Below are 17,377 nucleotides of genomic sequence, written 5' to 3' on the forward strand. Positions count from 1 at the left end.
TGCACTATTATAATTATCACAAGGGACAGAAATATCTTTGCGTATACTCTTTTCATTGCAGGATTTCTGCTTATGGTGCAGCCGGAGGTAAAGGAGCCAAGAACCATAACAAGCGCTCTCATGGCATCTTTATGTCTGGAGTCTTCCATCTAGAGAAAGATGAGTTGCTCTATATCCTGGTTGGCCAACAAGGAGAAGATGCATGCCCTGGGGTAAATGTTTGTTTAATTGTTTAGGAATCAAATTAATTATACATCAGTGCACATCATCAAAGATAATGTTAAGTAGGAGTTGCTGTCTACTACAACCAATCCCACTAATAACATTTGGTAAAAATCAATGGACCAATTACACAACCAAGAAAATGAGAATTTTGGGAAGACCTATACAGACAGTACTGTTGTATTGGTTGCAAGAAGTAAAATATAAATAAATTGCAGTGGTTTGTGTAATAATTATGTGTTATACATTTATTAAAAAAATGTATTATACTGCATTTTTCATATAGGTATGTGAATTATACATTGTAAAAAAATCCATAGCTAATCACTTGATTGGCAACTGTTGCCTTTCATTTTCTTAGAAAAATAATAAGACCCAAGAAATATGCATGGGAGAGCTATCAGTCATCGAGGATGAATACAAAGAGAAAGACAGTCTCTCGGATTGGGCAGGTGGAGGAGGAGGCGGAGGTGGAGCTACCTATATATTTACGGTTGGCACATTTCTTGGGCTTAAACACCTAAACAAGACTTTCCATTATTTGATTAGAATACAGACTATTTATTTTTACATTTTAAAATCTATGTATGTGGCTGTTTAGCTTGCATTATAAATCACTAGATTGGCAGGACACAAGGCACATCCTTTAGCTAGAACAGATTACTGACCTAGCCAGACTGGGTTCCCTTTCAAAATTTCTGTCAAGGGAATATACTGTGAAATTGGATACAAACTTTCAACCATTCAACTTGACTCATCAAATTTAATTCTCCAAAGCAACTTTTTGTGATCATTTGTACAGTATGAACTTTCTAATTATTGAACACACAATGTGGAAACTTTGAAATCTAATGAAATACATTAAAGAGCCATATGTGCATTTAGAATTATATCAAGCGGGTCACAAAATCCCAGAACTGAACAGTGCATACCAGGGGCGGACTGACAACTCATGGGGCCCCCGGGCAATAGGGGATCATGGGGCCCCTGTGTCCTTGCCCAAACTCAAAAAAGCCTATGAAAAAGGTACCAGGGGCTTCTCATGGGGCCCCCTACTGACCCTGGGCCCTCGGGCAGTGCCCGAGTTTCCAAATGCTCAGTCCGCCCCTGGTGCATATACAAACTGGATACTGCATCCCCTTTTCAGGTTCCACCAAGTTGGAACTGAAACCTTTCATATGCTATTCTTGCGATTAGAAAGGTTTCTGACCATCCTCTCTAAATAAAAGTCAATGGAAGCCTCCATCTACACAGGGCAAACATGCAGGCTTTTAATACACATAAAGTTGATGTGTTGAATAAAGCAGATATGTTCCACATGATATACATTAGCATCTTTCTATATCAGTGTTGCATCATACATTATTTTTACTGGTTTTTCTGTTTAAGGAGGTGAATGGGGTGTTGATACCATTACTGGTTGGTGCAGGAGGAGGAGGAAAAGCTTATCTTGAAGATCCAGATGATGCATCAGATTTCGAACAGCAAGAGACATTTGAAAGGAATATGGCAATTCCTGGGCTCAATGGAAACGGTGGAGGAGCAGGTAGTAAAGAACAATATTAGAAACTGGGTGATGATGGGTAGCTTTGGATGCAGTGATGCTGCAACCAATAGGAACCATGGTAAAAAGGTTGAAGAGCAGAGCTTAGTTCAGCTTAGGATCTTGAAGAACGTGTAATATAAAATGCACGTCAGAAATGTTCAAACAGCATTTTGACAGCCAATAGAACGGCAACACTTTAATCGTGAAACCAGAGTCAGCCACATTTAGCTATTAATTGAAACTGAATGAGCCATTAACTAGCAAATCTGTGTCCATTGCAGGGAAGTCCCAGGGAAAAATGCAGAGATAATTGAAATAATGGCTCAACACATCTATCTTTCCTAATGTCTAGTAGGAGTTAGTAATATTCAGCTGGACTTAATGTAATGTTAAAGCGAAACTTTACCTATAACAACCTGATCAAAAAAGGAACATACAGTACATTCCACATTAATAATTATGCTACCAAAATTAGTGTGTGCTGTAAATTGCCTCCTGCATTGCTCCTGTTTCTTCTTGCTGGCGGCTGCCATTTTGCTGAAGCCCAGAGCCCCTAAACAGCAGTAAATCATAAAACGGAACTAAACCCATCGATTTAATGATTTAGAAAAACATTACTCAAATGCTGGGATTGCTTACTGTCACATTTGGATGTGCCCTCAACCAAACTGTCAAACCATCAAATGGATGGTGTCAAAACTGATCACACGTGCAGCACCATGACAGTTGCAGATCAAACAAAAGCAGCTTCCTTGGCTGTAAAGAATTGGAGGGTTTAATTCGGCTTTAAGGCTGTCAACAGATCGGCCTCTACAAATTCAGCAGTGCCTAAAAATGGAGAGAAACTGAGCATGTGCAGAGCAGGGTGCAACAGTGTATTTCTGGATTTTACACAGTGTAGACACTTATTTTAATTTTTTTACATAGCTATAGCTGCAAAAGGGGCCAGCCTGAAGTGATTTAGCAGGACTTAACTTTCTGACTAAAGTTCCACTTTAAAGATGTTTAGCTTCTCATTCAAGCTGATTTTGCAGCTCTGATGAGTGTTGGGAACATAGCCCAGCATTTACATAAGTCAGTAATTTGACAACAAATAACACTTCCAAAAAGGTAACTTGAACAATTAGCACACATCCTAGACTTCCTGGCATTTTCACACCTTTCATCATGTTCTAGGCCAATCAACATCTGCCATGACACTCCTGTGACAGTTACCTGTGTAGCTACATTGCACTTTGACAAGGGACGACCCTACCCCATCCCATCCCCATTCCATTTTTTTCTTCCCGCATGTAGAATACATGTAGCTACATTGCACTTTGACCAGGGACGACCCCACCCCATCCCCATTCCATTTTTTTCTTCCCGTATGTAGAATACAATAAGATACGCTTAAAGTCAAGAAGGCCTTTATTGTCATTGTAAAATAAATTTACAACAAAATTGCAATGTCACTTCTCACATAAAATAAGGCCCTCTCACCATTTAAGACCCTTCCTTTGATTTATAATGGTTTTTGGTCACTTTTGCTTTATTTGTCTTTAATGTTAATACAATTTACCAGTTGTTTTATATCATACACAATATTTGTTTCACAAAGGGTATCAAATCAATGTCAAACTCTCTGAGTTAATTGATGGCTAACATGGTACAATATTGTACTACTACATGGCACATATTTACCCAACCCTTCTTCATGTAAGACAAGCCTACAGGGGGCATGTGGAAAGAAGTCTGATCATTGGAGGAGAGCACACTGAGTTCTCAGATCAGCTAGAGAACTGACCACAGCGTGCTCTCATATCTAGTATAGTAATTTTTTAATAGGAAATCAAAGAGACTGGCAGGTACACCAGGGATTTCACACAAAGGAAGCAAATACAAAGAGAACAGGCAAATCAGGCACATACACTATTTTGCCAAACGTATTGGGATGCCTGCCTTTACACGCACATGAACTTTAATGGCATCTCAATCTTAGTCCGTAGGCTTCAAAATTGAGTTGGCCCACCTTTTGCAGCTATAACAGCTTCAACTCTTCTAGGAAGGCTGTCCACAAGGTTTAGGAGTGTGTCTATGGGAATGTTTGACCATTCTTCCAGAAGTGCATTTGTGAGGTCAGGCTCTGATGTTGGACCAGAAGGCTTGGCTCGCAGTCTCCGCTCTAATTCATCCCAAAGGTATTCTATCGGGTTGGGGTGCAGGCCAGTCAAGTTCCTCCACCCCAAACTCGCTCATCCATGTCTTTATGGACCTTGCTTTGTGCACTGGTGTGCAGTCATGTTGGAACAGGAAGGGCCATCCCCAAACTTCCCACAAAGTTGGGAGCATGAAATTGTCCAAAATGTCTTGGTATGCTGACACCTTAAGAGTTCCCTTCACTGGAACTAAGGGGCCAAGCCCAACCTCTGAAAAACAACCTCACACCATAATCCCCCCTCCACCAAACTTTACACTTGGAATAATGCAGTCAGTCAAGTATCGTTCTCCTAGCAACCACCAAACCCATCCATCAGATTGCCAGACAGAGAAGCGTGATTCATCACTCCAGAGAACATGTCTCCACTGCTCTAGAGTTCAGTGGCGGTGTGCTTTACACTACTGCATCCGACTCTTTGCATTGCACTTGGTGATGTAAGCCCTATAAATGTAAAAGCTTCTAATTACAGACAAAACTAGTTGAAGCAGTGTTCCCCAGCCGATACATCACATCCCATCCCTGGAGCACAAGCCAGCTTTTGATTTTGGGGAGTTTGCAGCCATCTTAACAAGTGCTGTATGTAACTGGTGACGGTCCCTAGGCAGATTTACATGTGAGTGCAGTGTAATTGTTTATATGACTGAATAAAGTCAGCTGCTTTGCGCAATGAACCTTTTCCCTGATACTGTTTTTTGAGTGGTGGTGTATTGCATGGAAAGAAATCGCATTCCTGGTACATTTGAATGGTCAAGTTGGTGACAAGACCCACAGTGAGTCCAACCAAAAATAGCACAGTGATACCTATCTAGTAATAGAAGGTCCATCCACTGTGGTGAGTGCAAATCCATGTGGGGTCACCTGGACCACCTGGAAGTGTTCACCTGTTTTTTCTGTTACTAATGGCACCAGCACCTATTCACCCGTCTTTTGAATTTCAAGCAATTATTATTTGAATGGGACTTACCGATACATTGGACATTGTTTGTATTTTCTTGTATTTGTTTATATAATTTTTTTTCTATTTTTTGCATTTTCACATGTGGCAAATTAAGTAATTTCGATTCACATTTTTGGCAGTGCAGTCTATATATACATTTATAAGGCTCACTAATGTGGAAGTTAGTCACATTTTGAAGACTGCAGCAGTTCATCTGCGTTTCTTTATTTTTGGTTTCTTTTGGGGTGTTTTTTTTGTTTTGCCTGTGGCGCAGAGTTTTCATTGTTACTGTTTGGATGCAGGTTCTTGGCCATGGAAACCCATTCCATGAAGCTCTCTACTCACTGCTGCTCTGCTAATCTGAAGGCCACATGAAGTTTGGAGGTCTTCAGCTTTTCACTCTGCAGACAGCTGGCAACTTCTGGGCACTGTGCACTTCACCATGCTCTGCCCCGTTCAGTCATTTGACATGGCCTACCACTTCGTGGCTGAGTTACTGTTGTTCCCGGTTGCTTCCACTTTGTTATAATACCACCAACAGTTGAACGTGGAATATTTAGTAGCAAGGAAATTTCATGGATGGACTTATTGCCCAGGTGGCAACCTAGCGTGGTACCATGCTTGAATTCACTGAGCTCCTGAGAGCGACCCATTCTCTCACACATGTTTGTAGAAGCAGTCTGCATTCCTAGGTGCTTGATTTTATACACCTGTGGCCATGGAGGTGATTGGAACACCTGAATCCAATGATTTGGAGGGGTGTCCCAATACTTTTGGCAATATAGTGTATCAGGAATATAAAAAATTGGGTTTGAATACGCTTTAATTTGCTTTCTAAACTTTGTGGAATAAATGAAAGATTGAAGCCGATGGTTATTCTGGGCAATGAAACCAGTTGAGATAGAACTTATCTCACACATGTATTCATTTCCCCAATGTGGTTTGCACTCCTCTTGTTATTTACAGATAGCAATTCTCAGATCACTATTTGAGAGCCATCTACATAATACAGCATTTCTACATCCACTGGTATTCCATCTGCACTGATCTCTATTCATTGCATAGTAGATGAAGATGCCGTTAAGGTTTCTTGCATTCTGTAGATCACTTCCAAATAGGGTAGACAAACATTCACAGTAAATGATGTGTAGAGAACATTAGGATGTAGTTCTAGGTACTTGTAAAGTGATTTATGTTTTACAATTATCCAGATGATTGAACTAGAGATGTTCCTCCTGCTCAAGTTGGTCTCATTCAGGTCCTTCAACACCTCACAGCTGTCAACCTATTCTAAATAACCTTCCCACTAGCTTAAAGGTTATTAGAGAATGTTCAAACCTACTAAGAACATAGTTAGTCAGGTTGAAAAAAAGACACAAGTCTATCTAGCTCAACCGATAGAAGAAATGAATGCGTAAATACATTGAAAATCTTTCTGTATAGAATCATATTATTATTATTGTTATTCTGTACCAAGAATTGATTCAGAGGAAGGCAAAAAAAACCCTTATCAAACATAATCCAATTTTCTTAAACAGGGAAAAAAATTTCTTCCTGATCCCCTAAGGCAATCAGATATTTCCCCTTGGGCTTTTAACCACTTGCCGTCCGCCTGCTGTTTATAAACGGCAGGACGGTGGCACTCTAGGGGCGGGTTGTCGTTCATAAATGGCACCCGCCATTTCTAGCTGTGAAACACCGATCGTCGGACTGGACCTCTGTACGAGGTCCCGGTCATGTGATCACTGATTGGCCAATCAGTGATCACATGCAAAGTAGTAAGCAAGATGTCACTTGTGACATCATTGCTTACCACGTGTGAAATCTGTGAATGATCACAAAGGTCACATGGTACAAGGCTATTCACAACAGCCTTGTACCTTGTGACAAGTTGTGACCAATCACAGCTCACTCAGTAGTTCTCAATGGCTGCAAGAATGCAGACAGAGAGAAATAGAAATGATTACTTTTACATCTTATATGGGTGTAAAAGCAATCACTGTAAAAAAAAAAAAAATATCTTCATCACCCCCCACAAGTAGTACAGTGTCACCATGGTGACACTGTACTGCTAGGGTGACAGTATGTAAAAAAAAAAAACATAAATAATAATATAAAAAAATAAAATAAAAATGTAAAAAAAATGTTTAAAAATTATAATTGTTGGTTATAAACTAATTTGGGTTATTTTTTGTTTTTACTAAAAAGATAACGGAATACATTTTGGCCAAGATTTATGATGAAAGATTATTTATTTGCAAAATTTTGAAAGAAAAACACTTTTTTTCAAAATGTTTTGACTTTTTCATTTACATAGCAAAAAAAATAAAACTCCCAGCGGTGAATAAATACAACCAAAATAAAGCCTTATCTGTCTCAAAAAAATTGGTAAAAAATTCATATGGGTACAGTGTTGCATGACTGCGCAATTGTCATTCAAAGTGTGATAGCGCTGAAAGCTGAAAATTGCCCTGGACAGGAAGGGGGTGAAAGTGTCCTGACAGGAAGTGGTTAAAAGAATACTGCTGCCCCTTACGGCTGATTATGTTCAGCTTTACTTGACTTGTCTGTATAAATGATGGTTTGAGTCACACATCTCTGCAGATGTAATACAGTGTGTTTATAGTTTAATACATTTGAGGGTTAGAAAATGATTCCTGTTTTCCATTACAAAAAAAGGTCTTGTAGGAATAATTGATATACAAGATATGGTTTGAGAAACATAGTAAGTTTACGATCACATTAAAATTGAGGTTAAACGATCTTTTGAGTCGTCAGTCGTTGCTATGTTGTCTGTTTGAACCTCTCATTTAGCGTGCATTTCACAGCAGTAGCTCATAAAGCTCATAAAAATTTATACCTCTTTGGAAATAATACCAGATGTATGCGTAATTTGTTACATATGGTCAATGATACCTTATCAAGTACAGTTGTTCTAGCTGTATTTCATGAACATTGTGTAGATATATTTTAAAGGTTCCAGTGTCATGATGTGAGCATGTATTCCAAATACACTGAGCTGTGAGTTACAATGAAAAAGTTAGGCACAAGTTTGGATGGACTCTTTCCATAATACTCTATGTACAGATCCAATGTGTTGATCCACCACAGGTTAAATAAAATGTTATGTGGAGAAGGAAGGGGGGTGTGCCAAAGCCCGTATTTATAGGAAATGTAGCGTACAGTGTGGTTTCTTTGTCTTTAAAATCTATATGTAATATAAGACTATATAGTCCATTTTGGTATATTGCCACCCCATAGCATAGGCCTATTCATATAATCTGCCTCAGGAATATTCGGTAATATGCGTAACATGCACACAATAAATAGTGACATTAGATCCATTAAACTTAGGTCTAATTTACCATAGTGAGGATGTTTGAAGTAATGTGGTATGAAGCTGTTAGCAAAAAAAAGTCAATTATTTATGATACAATTCCCAAATGACATTCAGTTAAAGTGTTACTAAACCCACAACAGAAAATGAGTCTGTATATGCAGGGAATCATGCTTGTTATACTCACTGAGGAATCTAAGGGGTTAATCCTCTGCATTGTTTAAAAAGGCTGTTTGATCCTGTCTTCTTTGATTCTCCCCTTTTTTTTTTACTCTTCCCAATCCATTTGCTGATAAAACAGAGCCTTGGGGGCAAGCTTCAAATGCTCAGTTTGGTGTGTATTGTTAGAGGTTTTTTTTCTTGGGAGAGTGCATTTGATCAGCACAGAGCCAATCAGTGCTGTCCAGACAGACGGTCAGGGGTCCTGCAGCCTCATAGGACAATCAGGGAAGAATAAAAACTCCTCCTACAAGCTTTAACTAGTGCTCAGCCAGACACTGATAGAAGTCACAAGACTGCTATATACTGCTGATGAGAAAAGGTATATAGCAGTTTATATTTACTAAATAATTGCATTTCCATGTTCTGTGTACTGTGGGAGACTAGATATAGTGAATGCAGGGTCCAGGGTTTAGTAACACTTTAAGGTTTACATCTACTTTAGTGTTCAATTTTCAGTGTGTTTTTTAAACAATAATATATTATATGTCAAAAAATGAGAAGTGTCTGTACTGACCATAACAGCCACTTATGTTCTCTGCCTAATTCTACATGTTCAATGAGGTATAATGGGAGAATATAGATGGTCGCTTCAGGAAACTGAAACATTTTATTCATAAATCTTGATAAATGAGCCTTCAGGTGGGAGTGAACCAGATTTTTCACAGAACTTCAGACAGTGATTTTGTAGAAATGAGAATATATGAAAAAGGCATATGACAAAGAAATTTTCCAACTGCAGTTATTTAACTGCTTGCCCACTGTACTATAATAGAAATACTGCTACAGGATGGCAGGGCTGTGCAAAATCACGCATATATACGTGATTTGCATTTCCGGGTAGCGGGCACATGTGCGCTGCCTTACCTGCACCTATTTTACTGAGTGAAATTCTCTTTCATTTGTTTTTCACATACTCCCCATTCCGAACAGTGCAACTCACAACAACAGAGGTAGTGCACTCAATCTAGAAAACAATGGGCAGGACTAGATTTGACCAGATTTGATTGACAAGCTAGAGTGGCAGCACTGCTCTGAATTCAAGGAAAATGCAGCATTGTTGCCACCTCATCACAGGAAGCTGCATTAGGTTGACTAACTAGTAGGCTTATCAAATATTTGTGGGACTAAGGGCACCACTATTACCATGTTTAGAAGGAAATGCAATTTCTACAGATTACCTTTACTGTTTTTGTGCTGTCTGCGCAGGTGGAGGTGGTGGATGGAGTGACTTCACGGAGTTGCCATGGGCTGGGAAATCTCTTTTTGAAGGGGCAGAAGGGGGCCAATCCTGCTATCGAGCAAAGGCCACTCTTCAGTGGGATACCTATGGTGGCTTTGGTGGTGGTGGAGGTCCATGTACATCTGGTGGAGGAGGGGGAGGATACCAAGGTAGGTTGATGCTCAGTATTGCTAAATGTAAATGTTGTAGATTTAAAGCACAATGATGTAATGAAGAAAACAAGAAAAACAGGGAAGTGTTAAAAGAAGTATTCATTTATATAAATACATGAATAGGCGCATAACATAAAATTGTGTTTTGTTAACAGCATTGATCCTGTGTGATATTTGGGGGTCCGGATCACTAGCCAGCCTTGTCTTTTGTTAAAACAAACAGTATTTATTTCTTCCAGAAGGGCAAACAAGCATCTTATCTTGAGCAAATCAAACAAAACAGTCCATACATTCTGTTACAACACAAAGCTTGGGCTCACTGCGAGCATAACTTTCCCCACAATGGGGTTATGAAGTTCCCGTCTGCTCCAGAGGTCCAGATAGGGTCACAGAAGTCCAACGGACAAACAGCCTGCAGCCCCCTCACATTGTGTCCTGCTCCACACAACACCTCATTGACCTGCTAGCTGTCCTGCTTTTATCAGGCCTCTCTCTTGAGTGTGTTTAATTCTAAATGCTCCAAAACTGCCCTTTATCATGCCCCTTAAAGGGACCATAACTCAAATAACGGGGATATACATCTACAGTCCAGGGCCCATCCCTGACATCCAGTACACCTGTAATTAGTATAGCTCTAGGATTATAAAAATGGCAACTCTGAAGTATAGCACATCATGATTCCTGATCATCCCAGTCTTATTTTAATTACTTTACATTTTTAAATGTCTGAATTATGGAGCTATACTTTTTACAGGATCAATTCAGTTTACCAGACCACGATTTATCACGTTGTTACCATTTATTGTTCAATGTGTTTTTCAGTCCTGATAAAGGGGCTGTTTTACAAACCCCCATAGTGTGTTGAGTTTTAGACTTTGTGGCTCCTGCTTCTTCCTAAATCCCCAGACTGCTAGCTTGTTTGTTTTGTAGACTGAGCCTCTATCTGGTAGTTTACAACATCAGCAGTTAGCTGTTGAGCAAACTCAAGCATCTCAACCCGGGAGCATCAAGCAGAACCTTGGGGACCAGAAATGTGGGGCATCCTTGGCTCTAAGCTTCAGGGGATCTTGCGAGTTCCACCACTAATGCAAATCTCAATTCCATCATAAGGTTAAAAATGCTTTGTTTCATGAAGTTGCACAGCTTGGTTACAAATACTTGTAATAATATATGTACAGAATAAACTTGCTCACCTTGCACTATAAATCAGGTTCTTTTCCACTTCTGGACAGGGGTTGGTGGAAAAAGGAAATGTTGGATGATAAATAAGCCCCATTGTTTTAAACACAGTAAAACAAAAGCACTACACAATTATATTCTAGGAAAGTATTCCAGGAAAGTAAACACTGTGAATGACAGATTTTTAGTGGAAGAAACCAGGAGCATCTCGGGAAGTGATCTGAGCCTTGGTTATGGTTACTATTATTGATTGTTTATACATTGTGCACTATACGTTTGACTACTTGAAACATACCAGACATGGAAAGTGTGGTGTTCCCGTTCACCTCTGTTCTTTTTTTTATAGGTGGACATGCATCCCAGCTGGATGATATCTCCACTGATGGGCAGGATGGCATTTCATTCATTAATCCATCTGGAGAGATGTTTCTCCAGCCCTTGGCTGGTGAGATCACATTTTCTAAGTAGACAAACAGAAGCTAGCAATATTTCAACGTTATTTATGACTCTGTGTGCCTGGCCTTTCCTGTTTCTCCACTGTATAATCTGTTTTGGATTTCCATTGTAGACAATGTTCACAGTATAACCAGGTATTTCCAAGAGACAGAAATAACATAGGGGGGTGGAAGGGTGCAGGAAATTCACCAATACGAGCGAGGCAATATCATCAGCACACCACGGATCTCCAGAATGGGCCCAAAGCTTCACATCATTATAACAGTAGCTCTTCTCTCAGAGAACAACTTATGCAAAGCAAAAAAAGTATATTTCTGCAATATATAAAATTTTTCTGTTTTTTCTCTTTATAAACATTTCAAACTTGTTGATTTGTCAGATATCATGTGAGCTACTAAATTTCTGTAGGGAGTTGACAAAACTGTCTCTGCTGCACAGAATTCTCAAATACTGTTGTCAGACATGCCCAGGTCCCCATCCTATTGGACTACAGATCAGCACCTCTTTTTTTTATGGAACTGAGTAGAGGAGAAGACATTTTGTATTAGAGAGCATTTAAGCTCACTGGATTTCCTATGTACTATGAGGGTCTACCTATGAATTTCATTTAAAGTGAATTTGTCACTTTGTCCATTTATCTTAATTTCAGTCATTTTCTGAATTTCAATTTAAATTAGCTAAATTCTCCCCCCAAATAAAGATATTATGACCTGGTGAATGATATATGATGACTCAAACCATAGCACTGCATCCTGAGAGGAAGGAGAGAAGTTCAGATGTCCCACCCTCTGTGCCTAGAAGCACTGAGCAATGACAGATACCTTTTAATCTTTTCCAGCTATTCCCACCCTTATACTACATAGTTGTTGGTGAATCTAAATGAGATTGCTATTTGTTTCCTGATTGTACATATAATTACCTTCCTTGCACTTCTTCACCATCCTATTTGCTGGGTGAATGTGAAAAAATCTGGTGCTTGCAAGTATGGGGATCATGTGACCCTCCCCCTGCATCCCTGCAATGCAGTGATTGGTGCCTGACTATTAAACTGCCAGTCCCACGCACTGTCACATGGGGGCTGGGGGAAGGTCCTTAGGCCTGTATAAGCTTCAAACCAATCCTGGGTTGGGATTTACACAACATAAGCAGCCAAAAAGGCATGGACGGTGCTCCTTAAGTGGGCTGTAAAAGTCTTGAAGAATTAAATGAATGCCTGTGCTATCATTGCAGAGAAGCAGCTATCATAAAAGAAAACGGGACCTATAAGTATTCTTAAATCATGATATAGTATATGAAGTGCTACTAAATCCCAAATGTGACAGCCAAATCAGTATTTGTATAAGACCTCTTTTATCCCTCTCATCAGGGCTCTACCTCATTATATATACAGTGGGGATCGAAAGTTTGGGCACCCCAGCTAAAAATTTGTATTAATGTGCATAAAGAAGCCAAGGAAAGATGGAAAAATCTCCAAAAGGCATCAAATTACATATTAGACATTCTTATAATATGTCAACAAAAGTTAGATTTTATTTCCATCATTTACACTTTCAAAATAACAGAAAACAAAAAAATGGCGTCTGCAAAAGTTTGGGCACCCTGCAGAATTTATAGCATGCACTGCCCCCTTTGCCAAGCTGAGACCTGCCAGTGTCATGGATTGTTCTCAATCATCATCTGGGAAGACCAGGTGATGTCAATCTCAAAGGTTTTAAATGCCCAGACTCATCTGACCTTGCCCCAACAATCAGCACCATGGGTTCTTCTAAGCAGTTGTCTAGAAAACTGAAACTGAAAATAAAATATAAAATAAAGTGAGCGCTCATTAAATAAAAAGAAAATATCAATGAAAAGTAAGCAGCTAATGGCACAAGAGGGGATCACAACCTCCTCTGACTGTATAAATAGATGAATAAAGTGCAGCGCTAAAGCATATCAAAAAAGTTCGTTCTTAGAAGTTTGTTGTCAAAAGTTCATAAGATATCTCGATCAATACTATGGTGTACACAGCTAGAAGGATCCAGTAGAAATGACAGAAATGCGCACTCACCGACCGCGCATAGGAAATGCGCATTTGTGTGTTAAAAACACAAGTGTCGAACTCCCTCAGGACGAGGTATCATCAGGCGGTGATCTGCTAGGCTCACAGGACCTCCTTAAGATCAGGATTAAAGACGGCCAGGTGAGGGCTCCCTCCTCCAGATATAGCTGTGTCTGCCAGTCTGATAACCCCTCTAGAGTAAAATGGCCGCCAGACCTCCTCGTGGTCTGGGCGGCGATGAGGCGTCACAAGCTGTCAGTTCCTCCTGAGGCCTTTCGTGCTAGAGCACATCTTCAGAGGGGAGGCTGACCCCTCCCCTCTGAAGATGTGCTCTAGCACGAAAGGCCTCAGGAGGAACTGACAGCTTGTGACGCCTCATCGCCGCCCAGACCACGAGGAGGTCTGGCGGCCATTTTACTCTAGAGGGGTTATCAGACTGGCAGACACAGCTATATCTGGAGGAGGGAGCCCTCACCTGGCCGTCTTTAATCCTGATCTTAAGGAGGTCCTGTGAGCCTAGCAGATAACCGCCTGATGATACCTCGTCCTGAGGGAGTTCGACACTTGTGTTTTTAACACACAAATGCGCATTTCCTATGCGCGGTCGGTGAGTGCGCATTTCTGTCATTTCTACTGGATCCTTCTAGCTGTGTACACCATAGTATTGATCGAGATATCTTATGAACTTTTGACAACGAACTTCTAAGAACGAACTTTTTTGATATGCTTTAGCGCTGCACTTTATTCATCTATTGAAACTGAAAATAGTTAACGCTCACAAAGCTGGAGAAGGCTATAAGAAGATAGCAAAGCGTTTTCAGATGTCAATATCCTCTGTTCGGAATGTAATTAAGAAATGGCAGTCATCAGGAACAGTGGAAATTAAAGCAAGATCTGGAAGACCAAGAAAAATATCAGACAGAACAGCTTGTAGGATTGTGAGAAAAACAATTCAAAACCCACGTTTGACTGCACGATCCCTCCAGAAAGATCTGGCAGACACTGGAGTTGTGGTACACTATTCCACTATAAAGAGATACTTGTACAAATATGGTCTTCATGGAAGAGTCATCAGAAGAAAACCTCTTCTACGTCCTCACCACAAAAATCATCGTTTGAACTTTGCAAATGAACATATAGACAAGCCTGATGCATTTTGGAAACAAGTTCTGTGGACCGATGAGGTTAAAATTGAACTTTTTGGCTGGAATGAGCAAAGGTACATTTGGAGAAGAAGGGGCACAGAATTTAATGAAAAGAACCTCTGTCCAACTGTTAAGCATGGGGTTGGATCAATCATGCTTTGGGGTTGTGTTGCAGCCAGTGGCACAGGGAACATCTCACGAGTAGAAGGAAAAATGGATTCAATAAAATTTCAGCAAATTTTGGATGGTAACTTGATGCTATCTGTGAAAAAGCTGAAGTTAAAGAGAGGATGGCTTCTACAAATGGATAATTATCCTAAATACACCTCGAAATCCACGGGGGATTACATCAAGAGGCATAAACTGAAGGTTTTGCCATGGCCTTCACAATCTCCTGACCTCAACATAATTGAAAATCTATGGATAGACCTTAAAAGAGCAGTGCGTGACAGACAGCCCAGAAATCTCAAAGAACTGGAAGACTTTTGTAAGGAAGAATGGACAAAGATACCTCAAACAAGAATTGAAAGACTCTTGGCTGGCTACAAAAAGTGTTTACAAGCTGTGATACCTGCCAAAGGGGGCAGTACAAGATATTAACTCTGCAGGGTGCCCAAACTTTTGCAGACGCCATTTTTTTGTTTTCTGTTATTTTGAAAGTGTAAATGATGGAAATAAAATCTAACTTTTGTTGACATATTATAAGAATGTCTAATCTGTAATTTGATGCCTTTTGGAGATTTTTCCATCTTTTCTTGGCTTCTTTATGCACATTAATACAAATTTGTAGCTGGGGTGCCCAAACTTTCGATCCCCACTGTAGTGCAATTACTATCTGAAATTGTTGTATACAATCACTTTTAGTTTTGTAAAATTATATAAAAATAATTCTTGGGCTCGGGCCTGTATTCTGGCTCTCTGGAAACAGGAGCCCCCCTTCTATTTCTATGTGGTTATCCAGGGTAGAGGACATTCACTCAATGGAAAGTATCATGGCGGCAGTCCGGGGTCAGGAGGCCCAGTTTCGCCAGAAATGGATTCATTGGTCTCTCTTTACTTGCTCAAGTGATTATGCTGCCTTGCTGCGATCAGTGGCTTGAAGTCCCTTTGTCGTTCTCCTTTTACACCTCTCTTCTTCCTTTTCTTCATCCCCCCCCTTTTTTTTTCTTTTTCTCTCTCCTTACCTTTTCTTTTTCCCTGTCTTGGATGCTACTGCTGTTTGTTTATGACAATAGACTGATCTGTTTGTACTAACTTTTGGACCGGTGTGCTATACTTTGCTGTTTTAGAAACTGATCATTTGAATCGCTATGTAATTGGACCGCACCTGGTTTGTTGTCTTATCTGCTGGCATCCACTCATGCGCCTTATTTTTGTATACGTTTGTACTCTAAAAAAGCTGTTTAAATAAAGAGTGTTAAAAAAAAAAAAATTCTTGGGAATGGTGAAATAAATACAGTCTTGTGTGAATTATATGAATAGTGATTTGACTGTTACATTTGGGATTTAGTAGCACTTTGCATATCATTAGAAGGCTTGAACATTGAATGATTCCTTCTGAACTGGCCAAAATTCTAGCTGTGGGTGGTCTTGCAATCACCACCCAGTTTGACAAAAGATGATTCAACTTCAATTATTCACTGAACAGTAACTGCATCTTATTGGATCAGGTCCTGGGACTGGCTGAATAAAGTAGCCAGCAGGTGAGAGTCCTCCATCCACGCTGTTTGTATGGATGGGGAGTCAATTGACTCTTGTTCAGCCCACGAGGCTTTAGTTTCTTTTCTCCACATCTGTTTCTTTGTCCTAGATGAGGAAAGTGCATGATTGCTTTCAGTTTAAAATATATTTTTTTTTAATGCAGGACGACGTCTGATTTTAAATCTGTTTAATTTACATGCCAGATTAGGACACAAGTGAGGACTGACTTACCATGGATTTTACTAAAAACTAGCAGAATTGGAATTTGTTAACGCCTCTGAAATATATGATTGAATTCCAAACAACAGTGAACATGCCAAGTAAAAAGAGACATATTTCCTGAATTTGAACAGACAGATTATACCGTAATTAGCTGCAGATATAAGGCTAGTGGGTTTTGCTATTGCATAGCGAATATACCATAAATCCAGACAAGCTTCCATTCAGAAACGCCTGCAAGTTAAAAGAATGTATTCAACTATATTGATTATTAGCGGTCATCAAGTGATTGAAGATAAATTATTTTCCCAGTTAGAAAAAAATGGTTTAATTTCACATATATAAAAGTCAAGCAAGAAAGTTTAAAAAAAAAAAAGAAAGATATCTGTTGAGGGGTTCGTAACAGTGGTAGATATGTTTTGTTGATGTAGCAGTATATATGTTTTATGTTTAGATGAATATTTGTTGTTTACATGCACTACCCTCAAGCAAAGGATGTTTTTTAGACATAGGGGTTGATTTACTTAAGGCAAATAGGCTGTTCTTCTTGCAAGGGAATTTTGCCTTAGCTTAATGAATGAGGTGAAGCTTTGCTGAATTCCATCATCAAATTTTGTACAACCAAGTTACTGTCTCTTTATTTTCTTGCATGTGATTGGGTATTCTTTGCAAATGGAATTTTTGCCGTATTCACTAAGCTAAAAGGAAAATCTTTTGCAAAACGAATAGCCTATTAGTAAGTCAACCCCAAACACACTGCTTCTGTTAGAAAGGAATATG

General features: G+C 39.6%; 1 protein-coding gene across 1 annotated transcript in view; it reads left to right on the forward strand.

The window, feature by feature from the left end:
- LTK (leukocyte receptor tyrosine kinase) overlaps positions 1-17,377 on the forward strand; it is a 303,135-nt gene that overhangs the window by 233,750 nt on the left and 52,008 nt on the right. Inside the window, exons 13-17 of the mRNA XM_089686923.1 lie at positions 62-212; positions 584-715; positions 1,612-1,768; positions 9,671-9,853; positions 11,382-11,480. Coding sequence (XP_089543049.1) covers positions 62-212; positions 584-715; positions 1,612-1,768; positions 9,671-9,853; positions 11,382-11,480 — 722 coding nt within the window. The remainder of the gene's footprint in view (positions 1-61; positions 213-583; positions 716-1,611; positions 1,769-9,670; positions 9,854-11,381; positions 11,481-17,377) is intronic.

This window comes from Staurois parvus, unplaced genomic scaffold (genome assembly GCF_062004578.1).
Source record: "Staurois parvus isolate SC_StPar_1 unplaced genomic scaffold, SC_StPar_1.0 ptg000414l, whole genome shotgun sequence".
NCBI lineage: Eukaryota > Metazoa > Chordata > Amphibia > Anura > Ranidae > Staurois > Staurois parvus.